General features: G+C 29.4%; 1 protein-coding gene across 1 annotated transcript; it reads right to left on the reverse strand.

The window, feature by feature from the left end:
- Window positions 1–282: 282 nt before the first annotated feature.
- Window positions 283–15177, reverse strand: LOC114165890 (protein transport Sec1a-like). Its single transcript, XM_028050515.1, has 21 exons — window positions 15034–15177; window positions 14210–14265; window positions 14016–14097; window positions 13241–13319; window positions 11485–11535; window positions 11244–11340; window positions 11114–11146; window positions 10514–10639; window positions 9655–9849; window positions 9498–9581; window positions 9128–9226; window positions 8743–8819; window positions 7063–7159; window positions 6680–6802; window positions 6504–6596; window positions 5898–6020; window positions 2510–2590; window positions 1518–1723; window positions 1314–1404; window positions 1137–1226; window positions 283–529 (listed from the first exon to the last, which is right to left on the reverse strand). The coding sequence occupies exons 1-21, from the start codon at window positions 15104–15106 to the stop codon at window positions 470–472; spliced, it is 2016 nt and encodes a 671-aa protein (XP_027906316.1). The 5' UTR covers window positions 15107–15177; the 3' UTR covers window positions 283–469.
- Window positions 15178–15952: the final 775 nt, after the last annotated feature.

The following is a 15952-nucleotide window of genomic DNA, read 5'->3' on the forward strand; positions in this document are numbered from 1 at the left end:
AAGTGAAGGCTTCAGTTTACGAAACCCAGAAGTAAAAAAAGAAGTAATACTCTAAATACAACCTACAAAGTTCAACCTTTGGAAACATAAAATTAAACTTTATCTTTTGTTGGTGTATATATATTTAGAGAAAGAAATGGAAGAGGCAAATATAATTTATATACTAAATCAAGGTATCCTTTAACTTAAAATCGACATGAAAAATAAATATACTTTAATAGCTTATGACAAAAATGTCCATCGTATACACTCAGAAGAAAAAGAAAAAGAAAAAGATGTTGGTGTGATGTTTTAACAAAATTTGTATATCAAAAAAATTGAAAGGGTCGCTGTGTTCATCCCTTGTTTGTGTAGAGGGTATAAAGTTTAAACTTTCTAATGTATAAACAATTAGGGATATTTATAAATTATAATTGATACAAAAGGGATGTCGCCAACCTGCTTGTAATTATCAGTTTCCGGAAAAATGTTATATGCCGAGGCCATTCAATGGTTGTTCAACTGGGCGTTCGCCCAATGTCCTTAATTTCTGTACATTCACCACAGCAGAAAAATGTAAATCAATCAATAATATGAACAACAATAAATGTCAGCAACCAGCTACTTCAGTTATACACTTTTTCCTACCCAACAATCTCTGTCTATCATGATTTATATGGTATTTTTTCTATGTAAAGACATCCAACTATATATCCTACTTTTTGCGATATTTCTCAGTTTTACTCTATCTTGTCTTTGCATAGTAAATGGTCTAAATAGTTTCTTGTGGTTAATTAACAAGGTGTTTGGTTTTCAGTAGAAAAAGAAAAAACCCAAAGGTTAAAATGGAGTTCCAAATAATACGCGGGATAGTAGCCTGAAACTCAAGAACTTAATAGAAGGATATATTGTAACTACAGAGTCACTATAAGAGTTAAAAGAGTCACTTAATGACGTCAGTTGAACCAGAGAATTTAAACTGAAATTATTTGAGAAGAATTTAATTCAAAAAAGAAACTTTTAAAAGCACAAAACCAAAATAGCAACATGATGATCGACAAAATCAGGGCATTGCTTAACATAAAATCTACATTATAAGAGCACTTCTCATTGTGAGAAAAATTGTGCAAAAGAGAATAACAAGGGCTTATTATTACCGTCATATATTGCGGAGGATCGTCCATGGAAGTAGTACCTAGGATTACTTCCCTTTTTAATTTTGTTGTCAACTTGTGACAAACTCGCAGCTGAAAAAATAAAGAAATACAAGTTAAGATTATAATTTAAACATTCAAGATGTTGTTCTTAAAGTTTCTTTTATCATCACACTCTACCTCGGATCGAGTAGCCCCGCCAATAATAAATATAAAGATTCGCTTTCCCATCTTCTTGAAATCAGTAAGCACATTCTTCAACGTGGAGTCACTATTGAAGGTAGGAAAAATTATAAAATCAGCTTTGAACTTTGAAAACCATTAAAGCACAACTTGTATCTGGTAAAGAAACAAACTTGAGTGAGATAATATAGTTCATGTAACCTTGAATATCCATCATCTGAAGTACGAGATCTTCCCCAGTTTGCTGTCCTCCTAGATCTAATTGAATTAGGAGCAGTGGTTGGGGCTGTTTGGGGAACTTTGCTGTTTTTTGCTGGACCTCCCCGGGCACTACTTTTAATTGGCTCATTTATACACGAATATTCAGTCTTAGGTAATTCACCCTTATTGAGCTTTTCAATGAGTTCCTAATAAACACAATACCATAAATATTTTACATCTTATCATATAAAAGAAAACAAATAATATTTTATACTAATATCATACTATGTTTAAGCAAGCAAAATGATTTCTTACAGCTCAGCTTCTTGCACCCATACGACAACAAAAGAAGAATACTCGATAAGCTAATTTTATCAACTCATCAAATATGACACTCTCAGCACAAAAAAAATGAACTACCACACTGGCTAAGAAACAAGCTAGAGGGAAAAATCATTGAAACTTATGACTGTTGACATCTAACTGAAACTAATGTCAATTTTAGATAAACTTCATGTTAAAATTACTCATAATAGAAAAAAAAACTTCAAAAATATATTAAACTTTTCTCAAAAACTAAAATTAATTAATTTTTTAGTTTTTGTAGAAATCTTACTATTTATTTTTTCAAAAAGTTGAGATATATAAATTATAGTTTATGAAATAATTTTTTTTTCTTTTATAATTATTCACCGAGAAATTTGTTGAAAAAGACCTAAATTAAACATGTTGAGTCTTTGTAATGGGCATATTTTACTAAGCAAGGAAATTTTCTTGTCTTTTCCTTCTTTCTATAATAAATTCGACTGACCGATGAACTCAATTTATTTCTTTAGTTACAGTCAACAGAAAGGAAAAAGAATAAATTAATCACTTCATTTCTTTATAGTTCCAGTGAACAAAAGAGGAAAAAGAATAAATCACATCAGGTAAAGGTTGTATTGTACAAAAACAATTTGAGAAATAAAGGATTGCATGATCTGTAGTCATACCTCTAACATGGGAAAAAATCGAAATAGTTGCCACGTTTCTTCCTCTTCACCGGTCCGATCTTTGCGTGCTGCATGTTTTATCTATGAAGAAAACCAACCCTTTTACAGATATTTGATGTGAAAGAGTTATGGACAACGCCATGCAAGAGATATATCATTTTTGGATATAAATAAACAAAATTCTTATAGAAAACACGAATCCACTCCTTAAATATTCAGGTTAAGAGAATTTTGATTAGTAAAATATAATAAGACAACTATCTTAATAAATTCTAATATGTTATTTGTTGTTCTTATCTTAAGAAACATATAATTTTTATTGATATTAATTTATATAATAATATATACTATAATTTTATTTAATATATTATCTAATATATGCTTATAATCTTTTTTACACAATTTTAAATTACATTATCTATTAAAATATTAGTTATAATTTCAAAGTTATATACTTTTTTTATGATAAAAAAGTAGGTGTATATCTCTAATTTGGTTAAAACTATGTTTTTATAATTTATAAAACAATTAAAATAAAAATTTTTAAGAAAATTTATATGTAATTTTAATGAAAAATTTAATTTAAACATAATCTATATTACATTTTATTATTAGTTATTCTGTTATATTCTGTATATCCAGGATGGTGAGAAGGACAATTTTATTAGCTAAACTATATATATTCATTAACTTTTCTACAAACTATTCACCGTAAAATATCCAAATCATATAAAAAAGTATTAAAATATCCAAAATGTTAATTATAATAACCAAAAATCTGCATATACTAATTATTAGTATTTTAAGATAAATCAAATTTTTTTTAGAAATTCATGTTTACAAATATTGACCATTAGATTTATATGTCACAAAAAAAAAATCATTATTAATTTATAATGAAAATTAATATATAGGTTAATTTCATTTTTTTAAATCTTTAATTAATTTCTAAAAACTGAGCAAACTATAATAAAATTTCACCGGGCTACAAAAAAAAATTTAAATTGATATAATAATCATGGATTAGAATTATTTTTTCACAAATATGCAATGAAACCCAATATTTTTTTAATTTATTTGACAAGTTTGGATCTACAGAAACACATAAAATCATTAGAACATTAGTGTAAGTAATTTGATGATTATATAAAAGAGTTTAATTATGGATTTAAGATTTGGCTTAATTAATTTAAATTAAACATATGTGGGCAGGTAGGAATGCCAAACAATCCATGTTTGCACGCATTGTCCAAACTCATCTTTAGGTCGATGTTGGCATGAGTTTGAGTAATATATAACTTTCTAAATCAGGTCAGACTGATATGATTATGGACATTTTGTTGGAACTATCTCTCTTTATGTCAGGGAAACATTTTTCTGTGCATGTGAACTAAGAAAATAATTTATTCTAAGGTATTCAAATTATTTCCTTGCTATCTGCTTGCATTTTTTATGGAAAACATGAACCAAGAAGATAATTTATTCTAAGCTCTTAAAATTATTTTCCTTTATATCTACATGCACTCTTCAGAAAACCTCAATCATATGCTATAAAGAGGAGTCTTGAGAGAGAGAAAGAAGACACACAAAAGTTGAGAATCAATTGAGAAAGAAAGAAGATACAAAAGTTGAGAATCAATTGAGAAAGAAAAGAGATATTTCATCATTCTTGATAAAATTGTTGTAATTTATCCAAAGGAAAGTGAGTTAGTGTTTCATCTTATTAAAAAAGAGAGATATTTTTGCAATTCTACTATTATAATGAATTTTATAGTAGGTTGAAGCCACTTTTCTATTTTCTATTTGAGTGGATTTTCATGTTAAAAAGTTAGTGTTAACATTTGCTCTTCTTATTTCTCACAAGCATGTTTTAAGTTACACAAGGAAACTTTTCCACTTTCTGCCTAAATTGCTATGTCTTCCCACATATTTTTTCCTTATCTTATCTCATACTTATCCAAATTTTAAATTACTAAAACATTCCTAGATTATTTAGCATTTTATTATAAAATTTCTTAATAATATTATGTTTCACTTATATGAGATTAGTTTTTGTAAGAAAAAAGTAATAAATATTTGATCAAGTATGGACGCAAGTATGGTATACCTGTTACTCGACATGGATGAAAAATAAAATTTCATTTATGTCAGGCACCAGAAATGGGAAGGAGTTGTCATTCCTGTATGTATGGTTGCTTCTATGCTAGAAAGGACAAACATAATAATTTAGGACGGTGTTTACCGTATATATGGTTGGGCTTGTTATTTTAGTAAGTCTGAGATCTGAAGTCATAATAAAGTACCGAGTTAGAAATTTATAGGGACAAATTCATTAACATTGTATTGGGAGGCTCATTTCAGAAACAAAAGGTTCAAACTTTCTCTTATACCATTCTCTCTTCCTTCAACCCTCCTATTTTCTCCTCCTCGTCTCAAATCTTTATTATAGAGAAACCACAACTTTATTTTTTTCATAAAGAAATTTTAAGTATCAATCCCAATTTTACATTGGGTAAGTTTATCGCCTTTATCTTTATTCAATTCTCATTTTCTTCAACGAGATGACAGATGCATGGAGTTAGGTGTGAGAAATTCGTTCAATTTTAGTCATTTACTAAATATACATTATATTTGTTGGTTTATTGTGATTGTTTTATAAATATAATTATCATATTTTTGACACGAGACAAAAGACAATAATGCAAAAAATATCTATAAAAGTAGAAGAATGGAATGAGAAGAAAAATACTAAGTGAATCTAAAATCTTTCTTTTTGAAACAGAATATCTAAAATCTTAAACGATGAATCATTTGTATAATATTCATATAATTAAGTTTACCACTAAAGGTTAATATGGTATTTCATTCTCAAATCATACATAATAAAATTATGTAATATTAAAAAAATTGTTAACGTCTTCTAAATATAATTATTTATACTAAAAGATGGATAATAAAATATTAAATATTTTATTTAAAAGAAAATTAATGTAATTGTTTCTATAATAAAACTATAAAAACAAATAGAAATTTAATGTAAAATGCTCAAAGTATTCAATGAATTAATTTTATAACAACAATAAAAAATATTTCATAAAAAATTCAAATATTATTATTTTATGTAAAAAATAAAAATATTTTTAAGATTAATATTATATATATATATATATATATAATTATGAAATTATAAAAAATTAAAGGAGCCAAATATCTCCCTGAATTGTATGTTTTTTTTTTGTGTACACCAAACATATATACATATGCATATATATATATATATATATATATATATATATATATATATATATATATATATATATTTGTGTGTATGTATGTATAAACCATCCTTGATATACAAAGGTACTGTGAAATGAATATGTATGTTTACCTTCTGGTTATTGAACTTGAGTGAGAAAGCACCTTCTCCACCAGATGATTTCTTCTTATGTGATCCCGCCAGCAGTTGCATGTTAGTGATAACTTTCATGTCATCAGGTGATAGTTTTGCCAACTGATTAGATGAGCAGAACCATCAACATATAAAATCACTTTACTTAGGCACAACTTGTACACGTCTTTTGTTTAGAATTTTGTAATTCGTGCTGATCTTGAATTATCAAATTAGTTTTGTAATAGTTGATAGAGGCTGAATTCCTTGAAAAACGGATTGGTGTCTAATTTGTCCTGTCTTAGACACCTCATCCAGGTTTACATAGGAGTGATTTATAAATAAAGCGAGGCAAAGTTATATGAGCAAAGTTCATTTACAGCAAACAAAAGATGAGAGTCAGGCACAGTCACCCAGGTGCAATTTAGTCAAATTTACCTAAAAAGATTATGAATCTGATGAGATATTGAGACTCTTGTATAACAAACGTTGAAGTTATGAGAAATGGGAATACCATAAATATGTTTTCAATTTAATTATTATATTCATGTGCAATAAAAGTAAAAATTTGGAGAATACAATAAACATGTAAGAGTTGATAATAACCTGCATTAGCTTTGAAGCTTTATCACCCTCAAACTTTTCAGGATAGACAATTGCATAAATCATCAACAAACGCAACTTATTTTCAGGTGTACTCTGCACGGGCAAAAGTTTTTTAGTAAATAAAGGGATTATAATAAAATACTATTGACCATTCAGATATCTCTTCATTTCAAGACCTGCTTTCTTAAAAATTGAATAACTTCCTTTGCTCCAGCATCCCCAAAAACAAGATCTTGTTCCAGCTGTCCGAGCTCTCTAAGTTCTGTTGCTCTGATAATTGTGTTGATCTTTCCAGCTATCTGCTTTGAATTCATCAAGCAGAATGGTTAGCATAGGAATTTATTTATTTTGTTATTACAGTGCGACCCTTTTCAGGTTGAAAGAGATATGTCATTTGTGTAAAGCCATCACGAGTTCTCATTTCTCAAGAAGTATGTCATTTCGTTCTCTCACATTCCATTGCCATTCTCAAGATGCAATAAAAAAAACTATACTTTTCCTAGACAAACCATAAAAAAGAAAAAATAGAAGATGACGAAAGTTAGATGGAATAAATCACCTCCACATGGAGTGAAATCTTTTCCACTTGCTCAGTGTATTGCGGCAATGCTTGAACCATTTTTTGCAAATCTCGCGTAGATATTTCACCACCATCTCTGCAGAAAATTAAATTTATAGGTCTAAAATAAGTGGCACGTGGTTTTGTCAAAATAAGTGCTCAAGGTTGGAGGTAGCAACGTAACCTGTTTTGAGAAGGCTTGGGAGGCTATACAAGTCTTCCTGTCGGATATGTAATTAATCTTAGTTTAGCCCAAGTTCACAGTTCATCTTACTTAGGTTCGGTTGGATAAGTATACCCTCATACTTGTGAGGTATCATCACCCATATAATCCATAACTACTATAACGAGACACTATTTAACTTTTCATTATTTTCTTACAGAATTAAATGTACACTCCTATTTCTTATTTAATCTTCATTTTCTTTCTTTTTTCTGATTTATGCTATCTTAAAAATTCATAGCAAGCACATGATGTCTCTTTCAAAATAAATTTGTACATATAATGACGTTTTTTATTGCAGAAACTGCCCTGATCAGTGTCTATGCAATAAAAAATCAAAAACTGTGCTACTAAAACTAAACTCCTTTTCTAGCTCTATTTTTTCCTTCTAACAAGAATGAAACTTAGAACCCTGTATATACCTACCACTATATAGATCCTAATGGTTCCTTCTCGTGCTTTCTCTGATTCCCTGGCATTGGTTCTCTCGCTCTCTATAATTCTGTGTAAAGCCCACCCGTCATTGTTTCCCTCCTATTCTTTATGTACAACGTCAACTATTTAAGTAACTGTGTAAGTTGTACACTTTGAGTCTGAGACTGTTCTAACTTGGACCAAGAACCAAATAATTCTTGCTCGGTATTGTTGACTTATACACTGAAATACTGTAATACTAGCTACTAATGGTAGAGCATTTATATTCTCGCTCAGGCACAAATTCCAGATTTATGGTACTTTTATCACCATATAATCATAACAATGAAGTATTTTAAGTAAAAGAACAAGTTTTAAAGGCATATGGGATTTAAAGACTAATAGTGCATTTAGTCACGAGAACGTAGAGAAGGGAAGGGGAGAGAGACTCTGAAAGGTAAAATGGATTATAATCCTTTTTCTATATTTACAGAATTTTAATGAGATGTTGTTTTTCTTTATTTTCCTTCCATTTAAAATTTAGAAAAACAAACAATACACTCTCTCTTACAACTTCATTTAAATACACATTTCTTTTTTGGATGAGATTTTTTTAAAATTAAAAAATTATATAACTCTCATTTGTTATTTAATAAATCTCACTAATAATTTTGTAGTTTAAATATATTTAAACAAAAAAAAAAAACGCTTTAAAGAAGCCACCACTCCACTAGATTTATTCATATTTTCCCTTTAGTTGCAAAGCAAAAAGCGAGATCTTCCTTTGTTATAATATTTTTCTCTCTCTCTCCTTTGATTATCCCCATGTGTTTGGATTGACAGTATTTTTAAATAAAAACCCTTTCTAAGTGGTCTTAAAAAAAGTAATTATTTTTCAGAAAAAAAAAACTTTCCAAACACATCATACCCGAAATGAATAATGACAAATTTAGTGAAAGCTAGGTCCTTAAATTAATTGGGAGGCATTTCACGAAAATGGCCATTATTTTTCATAAAGGAAGAAGAAAAGTGCCAATGCAAACCTTCCCCTTTGTTGCATTTGTGCTGCTTTGTTCTTTGATACGAAGTTGGTAAACTTGTCATGCAGTCTTTCACTAGCCTGGTATTAATGACGGTAAAAGAGCAATGAGATTTGAGAAATATATAAATTTTGAGTTGATAATATTAGATGAGTTCGGATAAATTTGTTATAAATATTTGTAAAAAAAAATAAAAAAATAACTTTCTTTTATATGTGAAAATTAGATTATGCATAACATAAATTTTTTTTTGGAGAAATTAATATTACATAAACTTGTTTCATTTAACAAAATCTGTATATATATATATATATATATATATATATATATATAATTTTCTTTTTATTTTTTCAAAAAATTATCTAAATAGATAGTGAAAGAGACGTACATCTGCTATATGAGCGTGGCGAAGTTCAAGCCAGACTGAATCATGATCTTGTAGAATGACCTCCTTGATCTCAGGTTCATCCCCGGTTTTGCTGGGAACCTAACATGATTGCTACGTTAAAATCAGAACTAGCAAAATGCAAAAACTTGTATACCTGAAGGCTGACTCAATAAAAGTGATGCTTCAAATAAATTGAGCGACCTTTTTATAAGAAAGCTGTACTTTTAATTATTTAATCAATATATGTAGCCTTTTATTTTATATATAAAAACTAATAACTGATAATTTTTATTTGTGAGTCCAAAGTTTAATTTAAGTAACCTTATTTTTATAATGATGGAGGGAAGGGCAAGCTAAAAGAAAGTGATACCTCATGCATATATTTATCTCCATCCATATTCAACAAATCATGGCACATAGCATCATAGGTCCATTCATGAATGACAGGAGCAATCTGTGATGCAGATTAAACACAGTTAAAAGTGAGATATAAAAGGAGACATTCATTGTGAACAGACTATTTTAACCTGATCTACGGTTCTGTCAATAATGAGCAGATCACAAGTTTCCTCTTGTGGAAAACTTGGAATGGTAGATTTATATTTAGAAACCATGTCCCAAACAACGCTAGCAAGGTTTGTAGGAACTAATTCTCGAACTTGTGCTGCAGTAGACTCGTCGTCAGTTTCCCTTGCAGCACGAAACCACACATATGGTAACTCCTAAAAAGATACACACATTTTTTAATATACTCTTTTAGAAGTTATACCTTATACGGAGAAGATTAGGAATTTAGGGAAAGTCAAGTATAACTTGTGCAGTAGAATTCGAAAATATGTTATAGATAGATCATGATTGACACTACATTTAAACATCTAAACCGATGATAGTTAATATCTTCAATAGATTTAAATACTATCATGATTACCTTATAAATGTTTTTAATCTTCACTGTCATTAAAAGAATGCCCTATGTTGTACCTTAAATTACAAGTAAAGAGTAATCTAGTTTTATTTTTACTCAAATTCGCCACCCACGTAAACAACCAAAGCATGCTTGAACTGAAATGATGGGTAAAAGTTACAGAAGTGGTCACAAATATGAAATTTATTGCATCCCACGAAATCATAACGTAGTAATTATTTAATTCTGAGTGACTTCTGCTAAAATAGTTTGTTAGACGTACAGCAAAATATATATTCACCAAAAACGAATGGAAATTAGAAAGGCTATATTACATAAAAATATGTAAGAATCAAACGGGATAAAAGAAGAAAAAGGACGACTTAAAAAGTACCAGTAAAATCTCATTACAGTGAGTCGAGAGTAGTCTATTAATATCTTAACCTACGTTAGTGGCAAATATAGAGTACAAGAGGTCATACCTTTAATGAAGCAAAAACTGTAGCTATTCGAATAGCCATATTATTCAAGCAGGAGTTAAATCTGCGAGTATTCTCAATGTTGCCAAAAAGATCGTCCATTGCTGTGTCTTGATCAGTAGTAAACCCCTGCATCATACACATCTCAGTAGAAAATCCCATTTTCCCCCTCGTTTTGAGTTCAAGGTGTTTCTTCGCTTGAGAATAAATACAATAATATATACTATTACTCTGTTGACCAAATTTCCATGGATTTGTATTTCTTATGCTAGTATTTATATATTGGTTGTGTCACGCAAATCATGACTTTGAATGCACTGCAATCCCAAATTCCTTGAGAACGCTGCTAAGTTTAGTAAGATTAAGAACATAAATAAAACCTTTGGATCATATGACAAAATCATGCATATAGGAATTTCATTTTGAAATCAGTAAATTCATCGAGGTAGTTTATTCTTGCAACTATGACGTACCATGAGCAATTAAAAAAATGTGTTTTGTTATACACGAAGATTTTGAGTAGGTAGGTAGGTTAATGGTTACTAAACAATTTCATTTAAGGTATGCATGAAGGTAAATACTACAAATAAACTGCGAAAGTACCTGGCTATCTACGGGAAAATATTCCAAATTCATCTGCAAAATAGAACCAAAGTAATTTCAATAAATAAAAAATTTGATGTTGACCGCCTGCTGATATCAATTAGATAGAAGGGGACAACAAAATCTTGACCTCTCTCAATGCTCCTATGCGGGGTAAAACACTTGTATCACACTTGATGTGGTTTACAAGTTCCTTTGGGATCGGTGAACTGAAAAATATATAGGCTCTGAAACGTGCAGAGGAAGAAAGAACACAGCCCCCGCCCCATTTTAAAAGAAAAAACAACGCTGTTAAGTTTTCTCCTGAGTTAAGCTTTTAAAAATCTTGAAACAATATTAAATTTGGGGAAAATTTAGAATGCTTCTCATACTTCTTATAGAGGGGCTCCCTTCCAGACATATCAGACAGAAACATGACCACACTGCAAGCTAGCAAAAGACATGTTTAATATGGATAAACTATGCGAGTGAAAAAAAAGGAACAACAGAAAAAATAGTTCATTTAAATTAATGCATGGAAGAGAAAACTTTAGATTGGGTTAAAATGGGAATAAAATTGGAAACAGAAGGGATTAGAGAAATAATTGAACCCTGATTGTGGCCTTATATTGCTGATAGATTAAGATTGGAAAGGTACCCATAAAAAAATGTACATTTCTCAATTTAAGGGTAACAGTTGTATAATTAATTAGAAAAATTTTGCTATTCAAGTTGTCAACCCTTTGCAAGCTTCAATTACTTTAAAGTGATGCTATAAGCTAATGAAAACATCCATTTTCAACAACAACAAAAAACAGTTTTTTCTTAAGAATAAGAGCTTCACATAAAAATATGAAAAAGACTCACAAATTCATTGTCTAAAGCATTTACATAGATGTTGATGCTTTGGTCTTTTATATGAGTTTATTAATTATGCATTGGTGATGAATTTCTTTGGTGTTTTCTTTCAAAAAAACCTACAAATGATATCAGAATCGACTTGTTGAGTATGATATGAAATGCGTGAAAAATCCTCGACAGTTTCAGACAAGTGTGATCATTTTTGGTAAATGACCGTACAAGTAAGAAATACTTATCCTTTTGAAAAGGAAGGAAGAATATCAATATGGAAAAGACCCACACAAAGACAAGTCATCATTAAGAATTCAAGTCTAAACGAAAAATATACCACCATCCTCAACAGATTCACACATATTCCCTAACATAACTTTTATGTAATCTCTATCACAATAATCATTGTATGAGATCTTAGTTTATTTTTTTTAGTCTTTATAATTTTTGTTCCAATACAAGGGCTTATAAGACTCACACTCATTATTGTTTTATTAGGTTAGAGATAAAAATATACATTTTTAATATAGAATAATAATATTTTGTATTGTTATGGCCCGGAGTCTTATTTAAGATCTAAGAACTTATTTAAGACCGTAAATTTTAAATTTCGTGTCATCTGAACATATTTTAATAAAAAAAATTATAAACTTAAGTCTTAAGCTTATAATTTTGTACATATGAAAATGAACACTTACATTTTTTATATTTTGATACAACCTGACCTTGTGTTGCATCAAATAGTGAGATTAGGTCATATATATATATATATATATATATATATATATATATATATATATATATATATATATATATGAATGAATTTTTTCTTCTGTAAGTTAAAAATAGCTTATACACAATTTAAAAATAAAAATTTAGAAAAAATAACGAGAGAAGCTTTACAAATTAGTTTGTGTATAAGTTAAGTTTACCTTACGGAGAAATTCAATTTTTCTTCCTACTTTTTTTTTTCTATTAACAGTTTTATGAAGAAACTCATCAAAAGAGATGTATATGTATTGAAATAGAATTTGGCAAACGAGAAATGAAAGAAATAAGCAGGCTAACTGTACACGTTTGCAAGCGTGGAAGTGAATGCTAGCAATCTTTTTATCCCTATGTTTTATATAACAAAAAATAAAATAGAAACTGCTAAAATCTATGAAAATTCAATTCATATTGTGTTATAATGAAAGAGTCTTCCTGGAATAATAAAAGAATTATTTAATTTTTAGATGATACTTTTATGTTTATTGCTGACATATATGGAAAATTCTAATTAAGAGAGGAAGTTACTTCTCTTTAGAAGGTTGCATGAAATAAACAGCATCCAAAGTTGGTAAAGGTTGCCTTCTCCGAAAGAGGTCTTCCACCACTGCAATATGATATTAACAGATGATACTGTATCAATATTATAACCGAGAAATCACAGAACGGATGCTATTTTAAAGTGGGCTCAGTAAAATATAGAGGAAAAGCATACGATAAAATGAACAGAAAAATAAAACATCTAATGTAATGTTCAACATTCAAATCTAAAAGAGATTGACAAATGTACATTGCCAATTGGAGTGGAGAGGACTATGTATTGGAAAAAGACTAAGACTAACGATATTATGTGCAAAATGATAATATGACTTAATCGAATGAAAAATGTTGTGTCAAATGATTTTATATTTTGTACAAGTTCTGTTCTTCAATCAAAAGATGACACCCAGATGCTGTTCATTACATTATTAAATAACCTCTTCCAAATGTGTTGCAGAATTTTAAAAAAGAAATCCATTTGTAATCCTTAAGTTACAGAACTCGATGGTAAGGATACAACTTGGATGTAAATTTTGTCCTTTAACTCCTTAAACTAGCATACATTTGAGAAACACTCCTAATCTTTTTGAAATCGTTGGAAGAAAAAGAACAGCATTAATGATAAGTTTCTAACAAAACAAGTGATTTCACAATTGCTCCTTTAAATTTTACGCCCTTGGATAGAAAGTAAGTGGGCCCTTGGAGAAGACATACAGAAAAATACATAAAGTTAAAAGGCGATATCATTTCGAAGGGTTCTCACAGGAAATCTCTTGGTCCGTAATATCTGCCATTTTACACGAATGTGACATAACTTTCACAGTGACTTTATCCATTATGAGCACCTGTAAGAGTAAGAAAAAAGTGACCAAATGTATCCCTAGCTTGAATTAACTAAAAATGAGATGAGAAGATGTAAACGTGGTAAAATATCCACTTTAAACTCTGAAGACACACCTTCCATGCCTTCGAATCTGGTGACCTTGCCGATCTAAGCATTTCATATAATAACCCTATTAGCATCCAACGATGAAAAATGATTACGAAACATGTCACGAAAGTGAAGCCAGCACGGTACTTAATTAAATTTTGCTCTCTTATTTGATTTAAATACATAAAACAAGGAGAGAGCACAGTTACGATTCATATTTCATTGCACACAATTTTCTCTCCGTGGATTCGTTTTCATGATAATTGGACCCATCAAAGTTAAGGAAAAAAAAATCACAAATACAACATTTCTTTTTCCAATCATGACATTATTGTAGAATATACTACTAATAGCTTAATCGATGTAAAAAAAGTCATTCAATATTTGAATGTAAAACTTTACTTAGCCTATCTACATTCAGTTTATTTCATAAAACAACTTATTATTAAGTTTCAAAAGACCGACTTCCAATCCAAACAAAATGCAGATTGAGAGATACAAAATTTCCAGCGAGATTCACAGTAACGAAGTTCACATTTCTTTTCACACAACTTTCTACCAGACAAAACCACTGATTCATTTCCTAGATGATTGGACGAAAGAAAAGCTAGGGAACGAAAAATAAATAAAAATCACAAACACAACATATTCGTTAGATTCAAATGACACTCCGAAATTCAATTTCCAAACGAAAATGCATATTGCGAGATGTTTCGATGGTGAGCTCCGTTCAACAGCTAGAAAACGAAGCTTCGAAATCAAGTTTCCAGTCCTAAACCAAATACATTAAACGGAGAACGAAAGAGAAAGCGGAAAGGAAAAGAAAAATGCGAAAGGAAAAGGATCTTACGGTCACGGCTGATTTGGCGGAACGGCTTGTACTCCGATGCTCCGGAGGAGGTTTCGGAATCGGAAAACGACATGGTTGATTGGTTGCAGCAAGAGGTGGTGATTGGAGCTGCGAACGCAGATTTGCTTATCGGAAGCGGTTGAGAGAGAACCGTTGGAGTCGTTGAATGAGGCTGAGAAATTTGTTTCATATGTGAGAGGGAAGGAAGGAGCGTTGGACGTGTGACACTTGGAACTTGAGTTTCGGTTACGGTTTTGCGCTCTCAATCTCCATTCATGTCAAGGTGCCTCACAAAGTAGCATGCTCATTATGTTTAAAAATATTATTTCATTAATTCAATAACTAAATTCAATGTTATGGAATTAAAAAAAAATACGTAAATTAAATTACATATTAGCAATTAGATATTAAATAAAAAAAAGCTGGAAATAATACCATGAATCATAGAACAGTACTCTCTTTTTCTAATTTCATACCTAGGATTGCAACATAGATAATGAAAATTTAATAAATACTAACAATAATTTTAAAAAATTATTTTATTTCTTCATTTTATGAAAATAATGTATAAAATTTCTTTATCGATAAAAAATATCCTTTTTATTTCTATTTAGATATTCATTTAAGTAAAATAAAACTTTACGAGAGTTTCTTACAATTACTTAGAGATGTTCGCCGTTAAGCAACTAACAATATTTGTAAAAATTTTCCTCAATAAAATCTTAAAAAACTTATTTCTATAATTTTATTTACTTAAAAATTAATTTAATAATTATTAACTTAGTAGTTGATGGTGCTGTCAATCATAATAGTAATTAACTTAATAATTGATATTTATTACCATTTAAACCAAATAAAAAGAAATGATTGTTTAAAAATTGTCATTATAATGATTTAATAGTTTTTCTTTTAAAAAATA

The sequence above is a fragment of the Vigna unguiculata genome, chromosome 10 (assembly GCF_004118075.2).
Source record: "Vigna unguiculata cultivar IT97K-499-35 chromosome 10, ASM411807v1, whole genome shotgun sequence".
Classification (NCBI taxonomy): Eukaryota; Viridiplantae; Streptophyta; class Magnoliopsida; order Fabales; family Fabaceae; genus Vigna; species Vigna unguiculata.